This window comes from Scomber scombrus, chromosome 21, assembly GCF_963691925.1.
Source record: "Scomber scombrus chromosome 21, fScoSco1.1, whole genome shotgun sequence".
Taxonomy (NCBI): Eukaryota; Metazoa; Chordata; class Actinopteri; order Scombriformes; family Scombridae; genus Scomber; species Scomber scombrus.
The window spans coordinates 20,020,379-20,029,890 of NC_084990.1; the positions used below are offsets into that span (position 1 = coordinate 20,020,379).

The window sequence follows — 9,512 nt, forward strand, 5'->3', positions numbered from 1 at the left end:
TTGCTATTGCTATTTTGATTAGCAATTCATTGTTTTGAATAGTTTTTTTAAGAAAAAAATGCCCAAACACTTCTATTCCAGCTCCTCAAATGTGAATATTGTCTTTTTTCTTTAGTCTTCTCTGATAATAAACTAAATAGCATTTGGTTATGGACAAAAAAAACCATTTGAGGATGTAATCTTGGACTTTGGGAACAAATAATTCTGACATTTTAATGACCAAACAACAAATCGAGGCATTAAACAAAACAAATTAATGGATAGTTGCACTATAACTATACAATGTGCCACTCAATGAGGGCAAAACCATTCTCCTAATGTATAATTTACAATTCATGGTTCATAAAAAAGTAGAAATTTACTTGTACTTTAATTCTGCTCACATTTTCTCACCCTGACTGGTAGTGAAAGCTTGAGCCTTAAATAATGCAACTAAATCTAGCCTGTATTTTGTACTATTTCTTAAGAATCCCTTGTATTCTGGTATTTATATTAGTGATGTGGATTTTTTTATTGTTCTATACAGTAATGCATACAAATATACCTATCCCACTTAGTATAGAAAGCAGCACAAATTCAGATAAACCAGAGCCAGAATACACTGCATACATTTTTGAATTAAACCTACAAGAGAAATATAAGGAAAGATAGATTGTTAAGACAGGTTTTATTTGTATAGTCCAGTATCACAAATCACAAATGTGCCTTTACAATCTTTATAGCATTCAATAATCCTCTATCCTTAGACATTCAAATAAAGAAAAACTACATTAAAAACAACCTTTAACTGGGAAATAATTGGAAAAAAACCGCAGGAAGACAAACAGAGGAAGGACAGACCAAGGCAGCAGAATACAGAATAGAAGTATATAATAGACCAAGATAGCAAAACTACAGAAATACAGCATATTAAATGCATGTAAATGTATTAAATTAAGTAATCCACTTTGGTTTCTTCTCTAAATTTTTTACATCAAAATCAAGCAGCCTTTCCAATTTTGAGAATCTGCACACGAGAACATTGAATATTAAATTGTCTAGTCTAGATTTTTTCCAGTAACCACATACTAAAGTTTTCCACAATGTGGTAAACTTTGGCTTCACCATTTGATTTGATGAGATTCTTTATTCCAGTCTATTAAAATATGAGACATAACACATAGTTGCACATGTCCTTATGGTTTACAACCTGTCATTACCACACACTGGGATACAGTCAGCAATATCATATCATGAAATGTCATTAAAAGAGATATGATAAAATATCAAATGATGCAATGTTTCTACTTCATCAATTAGCAGCAATTTAAAAAGACCAATACAGCTTTAAAAACAAAATTAAAAGAAATACAGACATGCTGGAAATGGAATGAAACAACAGCCAGCTGTGATGTTGCAGTGAGCAACATTGCAGCTCTCGTCATTGCCGGCCACAGAGAAGATTGTGAAGACACAGTGTTGATTGTACCAGCCATGATAGCAAGTGACAGTAAGTTGATTATTGAGAGCACTTAAATGTAACTTCTTAGCTTGCATTATCTAAGATGGCTGTTTTTATTTTCTTATTCCATATTGTTGTGTGACAATAATATGTCCATCTAAATGCATAGTTATAAATAAATTCTTTAAACATACTATCATGCTAGATGAGTTGAAATGTGATCCTGAAAGCGTGAATGGGTTACTGGAGCATGATTATCCCAGCCTATGTACTCCACCAAGAAGACATCCGGTTTGTGTTGAACTTGCGGACCCCTATGCATGGCTATGCTCTACTTTCATGTCCATGGTCTTTGTGAGCCATGAGCTGATGCCTTTACAGCTCCTAGTGTGTTCAATCAAGGAGACCATGACCACGTGAACGCTCAAACCAATTATGGCCCCTGGCAGAAGCTTACGATCAGGCTCATCTTGTGTAGAAGGATTTCTGTAAATTGGATCAGGCCTCTTAAAGGGGCTTAGCATGACGTACTGCAACTTTGAGTTTAATCATGAGGATCCTCGGCAATCCTCCACCTCTCCAGGACAACCGAACATCACGATTAGCCTCACCTGTGTGTTCGGAAAGGGAAAATTGGTAGAAGTTGGGAGAAATACAGCCTTATGAGATTGGAAGTTTCTGGCACAATGGGAGAGGAGAGATCTTTGAAGAAATAACACTCCTGTGCTCCTCCAGGGTCCTCCTGGCTCCTTCTTTTCTGCTCTTTTGCTGTGGGATGGATTACAGCCTGAGCTGAATCCTGTCCTGTTGGACAAGCCAGAGGAGACCCGGACAACAGAGAGACAAGGAAACAGGAACTGGGACTGTAGCTTGGAGCACTACCCAAACTACGAGGCCACTAGAAGTCTTGGAGGTCCTGCTGCTTTAGGTTATCATTTGGCTCCTTTCTTTACAGGCAAGGACACTTCTCAGATTGAACAATGGCTTTGATGAAGGTCAAGTTTGATCTGAAAAAGCGAGTGAAGCTCGCTCAGACAGTATGGTTCATGTACTGGTTCGCTGTAATGGCCGGCGTGCTGGTCTTCAGCATGGGCCTGTTCTTTAAGATCGAGCTGCGGAAGCGCTCAGAACTTATGGACAACAATGAGAGCCATTTCTTGCCCAACCTGCTCATATTGATGGGTCTATTAGCCTGTGGCGTCAACGCCTTCGGAGGCAAAGTCTGCTACGACTCTCTAGACCCTGCAAAGTTTGCAAAGTGGAAGCCTATGTTGAAGACCTTCTTGGTGTTCTGCGTGGGTTTCAACGCCCTGCTTGTTGCTACAGCCCTCCTGTGTTTCTTGATGAGGATCCCTCTGCAGTTCACGCTGGCTGAGGGTTTGAGGAACGGCATGAAGTTCTACAAGGACACGGACACACCGGGGCGCTGCTACATGAAGAGGACCCTGGACCTGATGCAGATTGAGTTTCGTTGCTGCGGAAATGACAACTACAGAGATTGGTTTGAGATTCAGTGGGTTAGCAACCGCTACCTGGACTTCGCTGCAAAGGAAGTCAAAGAGTAAGTCACAGAACCAAAAACAAACCTTTAAAAGTTAGACATAACTTATGAATAGTAGCGGTTGCAGACTAGAAGTATGTGTTTGATGTGTGATGTGACAGCAACATGACTCTTTTGGTCGTAGAGATTGTCGTTGAGCCTCAGAGTGTCAAGGTGGGGGGCATTGAGGTGGGGTGATCAGGGGTTATCTATACAAAGTCAGTGTTCAGTATAAGTGGATTTGAGGGGAAGGTGGGCAGAGCTGATCACTTTCGTCCACCAAGGATTACCATCACAGATATCGTGAGAGCAATGGGGACGTGGCACTGGGGGCTTGGAGGGTAGAAAAAGGTTACTAGGCAGTTTCATGGATAAAGTTGGGAGGAGGGGCTTTGGCGATTATGTACAGAAAAAGATACATGGGGTTAAATGGGCACGAGTGGGATTAAATGTACCCAGTTCCAGTCCAGTGATATGTGGCCCCTTTGTGACAACCTATTAATGTCTACACTGAGTTTAGCAGTAACAAGTATGCTATTTACTTTGTGAGAACACCCAAAGACTGTTATGAACGTTAGCACATCATTAGTGTTTAATCTCCAGGATTACAGTTCAGTGTCCTTCAAGAATCAGTGTCCCATCCAATCAGCAGACAACTTGGCAGAACTCCATGAACAGCACTGACCAATAAAACAATTTGCAGGAGATTTTAAAACCAGCGTAAACACAGGCTGCTCAGTGACAGTAACATTAAAGGTAGGAAAGTGACAGGTCAAAGCTTTTGTGATGCCACCACAGTTTAACCAAAGAGCAAATGAAAGTAATAATAGAGAAGGCCTCTCTTAATGGTACATATCAAGTGCATGAATTAGTATTCAGAGTGGTATTTTATGTATGCTCTGCTCAGTGTTGACCCAAATGTTTTATCTGCGATGCTATTTTGGACTTGATTAGGTGTTGATGTTTCTAGAAATCACTGATCCATATCTGACCTACACCAGTCTTTGTGATCCAATCGCACTTGTCTTTCCATTGACCTACAACTATCAATCACAGCCGAGATCCGCTCTTCAGATTGAGCGCTGACACAAATGTTGTCGTTTGGCTGTTGGCACATTTCCTTGTTGTCACCTGGAACACATTTATCGATATACAAAGGTTTAAAGAAAAGGGTTTGGATAGAGCCCAAAAATTGAAACTATGATTTCACATTTATTGTTCTCTATGTCTCTACCTTACAGACTGGTAATGTGTGTGGTGTAGGCCTGCATGATAGAGACATAATCAATAAGCATGGTGTAATTAAACACTAGACAGTAAGAATTAATGGTAGATCATGTTTGATTGATGATTATACACTAGGGACAAGCTATGCAGGTGGTAAATACAACAAAAAAAGGATAATAATGAACACAGTAAAGGCATCTACAATGTAGTACTTCATCAGCTCTTCAATATACCACCTCTGTGATACATGCAGTGCTTGGTTTTTTATTCAGTGCTGCTTAGTGTTGAGGCAAGAGTGTGTGGTGTTGTATTGGACTATATCAAATTGTATAATACTACACCACAATAAAAATGTACTTCTTTCTATCCTTAACAACAAAGTTTAATTTGATTTAATGCTTGACTGAGTAGATAAACTGCAACATTCAACGACAATAAACACAACACCTTGTAGTTATTTTTGGAAGAACGTAGTCTTGCTAATTACACCAAACTAATTTTAACCCACACATGCTACAAATAGAGCACACAAAGTTCCTGACCTTTAAACTCACCCCACTTTCTCCAACCCATCATAACATGACGCTAACATGACACTTTGCCTGATCCTCTTAGCCGCATCGGGAGCAACGTGGATGGCCAGTATCTGATGGATGGAGTCCCATTCAGCTGCTGTAACCCAAGCTCCCCCAGGCCCTGCATCCAGCTTCAGATGACCAACAACACTGCCCACTACAGCTACGACCACTACACTGAGGAGCTAAACGTGTGGAAACGTGGCTGCCGTGATGCTATGCTGTCTTACTATGGGGGCATGATGAACACCATCGGAGCCCTGGTGCTGCTGGTCACTTTACTTGAGGTCAGGGCCACAAATACACAAATATTCACACAAATGTGATACATTTCCACCTCTAATATCAGTAAACACTATTTCTAACTTAATGTTAACAAATTAATTAAAAATTAGTGGTGGTTACAGTAGAATATCTTCACATAGCCATAAGATGTGACATTTAAAGATTCCCTCCAGACATAAAAAATACTCCACTTTGATATGTTTTTTGGACTAAAGGGTCATCTACAAATCCTTTATTTTACGTGAATCTATAAATATACAAGTTTTATTTTCATTCCAAAAGTAGACACAAGATATCTTATTCACCATAAAATCCATTCTTAGTGTATAGTATGTGCATTGGAGGTTTCAAGTTTCCACATCACACTTCTATTCTGTTTCGTTAGTTGTATATTAAAACCTCGATTGACTTCTAAACTCAGATTTAAGGTAAGCTCAGAGAGACTTTTCTAGCCTTATGGTGTCAAACTTGTGCATCATTCTTGACATGAAGTTTAAGCATCCAAGTGAAGTAACAATAAGACAAACACCTTTTTGAGTGCGAGAGGTCTGTAATGATTGAGTTAATGTCTCAGCTATCTTCCAATAAATTCAGGGAAGGCTCGGTAAAAAAATCTTAAAAGTCAGGTGAGGTGAGATACACGAATTGAGGTGAACAACAAGTGTATAAACATGCAAAGCTGTGACCCAGTTGGCATTCTTGTCATCCACCACCTCCTTCTATTTTCCTGTCTTCTCTCCTTTCCACTCTCCGCCCCCGCCATCAGCAATATCTACTTACTGCATCACCTTCCTAAACAACTCTATCCTCTTTTTCTAAACAGCCTCCTCCTACCGTACTGTCAGATTACCCTGTAGCACTTTTGGCATGTATGGGAGTGCAGCTTACCTACAGTACCTCCCCTGCCACTACCCAAAGAGTAATCCTATGGCACCCAAATGGCATCTCTCCTCTCTTCTCTCCTTGGCCCCCACTGCCAACATCTGTTGTTGTTGTTGTTGTTGATGTTGTTAAGGATCTTCTCCCCACAAACATACACTCACAAATTGGTGAAGTCAGCCATAACATGAGTTCCTCACCTCCAGCAGACAGTAGATAGTACTATTTAAATAACATCTCTGTCCCAGAAATCCAGCAGCTCTAAAAACTTTGTGGCGATAGCTGATCAGACATACAGTCGGAGGAATCCTAGATTTAACAGTAGTTATGCAAGCGTCTCCATGCTGACACAGATAGTGGACTCAGAGATGGAGTAATGAGTTAATCTGGGGGAGGTGACCAGGACAGACCCACTTCCTGGAGCCAGATCTCCTGATCTGATGTCACCATTCATAGTAAATTACTTAACTTTTCTGTAGAAGTTTAGTCTATAAATAAGTTCAAGAATTTCTAAGATATCTAAATGATTTTTTTAATGATTGTGATTATACAGATTTTATCAACTTTTTTCCTTTACATACAGTTTATGTAAGAACATATTAGAGATTCAAGAAGCTAAAAATGCAGCTGCAACCACACCGGTTGAGTCCAGCCAGAGATCTTTGTTGGATTTCATCCCCATCACTTTTCTCCCTTCATTTCCTGTCTGCTCCATACTGCACATTATCTAAGAAAGGCTAAAATGTGCAAAAAAAGAACATGTTAGAGCTCACTTTTATAGCAATATGTACATTAAGTCAAACAAAACTGTAAAAATGTATTTGAATGAAAACTTACTGACTTTGTCTATATCAAGTTATTTGTATTCTCATGTTTCAAGTTGGGGCCTATTTGGTTACTTTCTTCAAAAACAACATATTATAGCTTTGAAAAAATAGTGGGCCTCAGGAATTTTTTGTTCTCTTTGTGGAAAATAATCTCTAATAGCGCTCATAAAAGGTTGAATTTGATCTGATATGTGTTCCTGTCATGTCCAGATTGCGGTGACTGTGGGCCTGCAGTATGTGGACACCTCCCTGTCCACTCTGGTTAACCCGGAGGACCCAGAGAGCGAGAGCGAGGGCTGGATCCTGGAGAAGACAGTAAAGGAGACGTTCACCGACATCATGGACAAAATGAAGGCTATGGGCAAAGGTACCAAGGTGGAGGAGGGGGATGAGGCAGCAATTGCAACGGTGAGCTGAGATAACCCCTCCTGCAAAAACTGACACCACTCTACTCTCACTTGATGAGGAGGAAGGGGACGTGTGAGATTTTTTCTACCAACATTTATTATGTAGATACGACCTTCACACACATATTTGGTTATGAACTCCTTTTAAATGGACTCCTTACAAACGGACTCCTTGCATAAATAATACTTTATATTCACACATAGAAAGAAATAATTGGAAGGATGAGTTATTGGTTATGGTTTTTCATTTTGGTTTTCCCCAACCAAACGAATCCATCTCAATCTCCAACTCTGCTTTACAGATTTACTGTTTTGGTTTCTTACACTCTGTGGATTTGGATCATTCATATTTCCAAAAAATGTACAAAATAATAAGTCAAGCAAATGTGAAATGTTTTGGTTAAAATCAGATGCTTTGCATTCACAAGTAAGTATGTATTTTTTCCTTTCTAGCGTTGTCAGATAGTTTGGCGGGGAGAGCAGACACTTAGGATGGGGATGGTGGTTGCTATGCAACCCCCCCTCTCATGGAAATCAGAGGTGCAGATGGGAGATATTTACAGGCCAAAAAAAGCAGCGTTTTATTTTTGTTGACCTGTCTATAGTGCTTTGGCTTGTAGCTGATACTGTTTGTAGGCAAATAAAACAAATTAAAGCCCACACCCACCAGTTTTGATACTCCAGTCCACCTTTATCCACAATGAAAACTGGACCTGTTCTTGAGATGGAGTAAAATTAAGAATTGAATGGATCAGGATGAATTATGCATGAATGTTGCAGCACATGGTCAAACAGTGAGGCACGGGAATCAGGAGGTGAGCCCCGGAGAGAAGCAGGGGCAACTCCAAACCTGTGGAGGACGAGGGGAAATTGGCAGCTAAATCTTGGCTCCTGACACCTGCACTATAATCTGAGATCCTCTTTGATTCTTCCCTCGTGCATTCAGTATCTGTATATGACACATATGTATATTCAAACAACTGGGTTGCTGTCTTTGTACATAGTGTAGAAATTATGAAAAAAATTTAACTTTTTTAAAATAATGTAATTAATCTAAATCTTTTATTTAAATCCATGTAAAGTTTCTTTTTCCATATGATTTTTTTTGGCTCTGTGTGTCTGTGTAGAAAATGAATAAAGGATTTTAGTGATGTGAATCGAGTGTACAATAATAATAATGTTGTGTTGTCCCGACCTTGAGTCTTACAGACCTGAGATCAAGAAGTGAAGGCACGCTGTGAGTGCCGCAGGGTTCCTGATTAAGTCAATAGGATAAGGGCAATTATGGAATTACTGCGTTCACATGGACATGGGATGACTCTTCACATGTCCAGTGTGAGGACGTGTCTGTGTGTGTGTGTGTGTGTGTGTGTGTGTGTGTGTGTGTGTGTGTGTGTGTGTGTGTGTGTGTGTGTGTGTGTGTGTGTGTGTGTGTGTGTGTGTGTGTGTGTGTGTGGGCAGGAGGGGTGCAAGAGAGGGGTTATACACCAGATGCATTCACAAACCAAATAATGCACGCACATGTCTTTGCAAGTGAATTTTCCATACACAAGTTTCTCATAAATTGCATTTTTATTGATTTCATCCACAATCTGATGTTTTAGAATCAGCTTTGACTTCACAGGACGCACATTACAAATCATTTGATCCCCTCAGTCCATATATTGATAAATGACAACTTGTAAGATATCCATTTTGTTGAAACTCAAAACCCACATTTTGGTCTGATGGTCGTGATCCACAGATTCTGAAAAACCCCAGACATCAAGAATCGGCAACCATGATAAACGAGCCAGTGTGGCTTAGTTAGAGCAGATGGGAGGGGGACGTGAAGAGTCAGCAGGAACGGTAAAGAGGCCAACTCTTCACGGTATTTTTGTTGGACCAAAGCACATAACCGGCGCTGAGTAGATAAGAGGCCTAATCGGCTTTAGATTAGCATGAGCCCCTCGAACCAGGTGAGCAGGTGATGTCCTCCTGCAGGACTCACGTCACAAAGACAGAGACAAACAAGAGAAAGTAATAGTCAGAGCAGGATGAAAAATCATGTTGTTGAACAAAACGTTATGTTCCTGTCAAGGCAAACAGGGAATCACATTAAAGATTTTCCACTAAATAATAGTTTGGAATATCAAACTTTACAGCAAAGCACTTTCCTTTGCCTTAAAAGTATTGATTATTTATGTATTTTAAAGGGAACGATCAGTTCAGTTCTGCACTTTCACATAAATAGAGAGAGATCCCTTCTGGCTTGGATCCATCTTCAAAGATGTGCTGTTCTCTGATCATTCATTGTAAAGAGATATTACTTTTAATGAGACTACCTCATTA

The 9,512-nt window shown here is 39.9% G+C and overlaps 1 protein-coding gene across 1 annotated transcript; it reads left to right on the plus strand.

The window, feature by feature from the left end:
* The first annotated feature begins 2,421 nt into the window (after nucleotides 1-2,421).
* prph2a (peripherin 2a (retinal degeneration, slow)) lies at nucleotides 2,422-7,191 on the plus strand. The gene is made up of 3 exons (XM_062442870.1): nucleotides 2,422-3,002; nucleotides 4,824-5,070; nucleotides 6,985-7,191. The coding sequence occupies exons 1-3, from the start codon at nucleotides 2,422-2,424 to the stop codon at nucleotides 7,189-7,191; spliced, it is 1,035 nt and encodes a 344-aa protein (XP_062298854.1).
* Nucleotides 7,192-9,512: the final 2,321 nt, after the last annotated feature.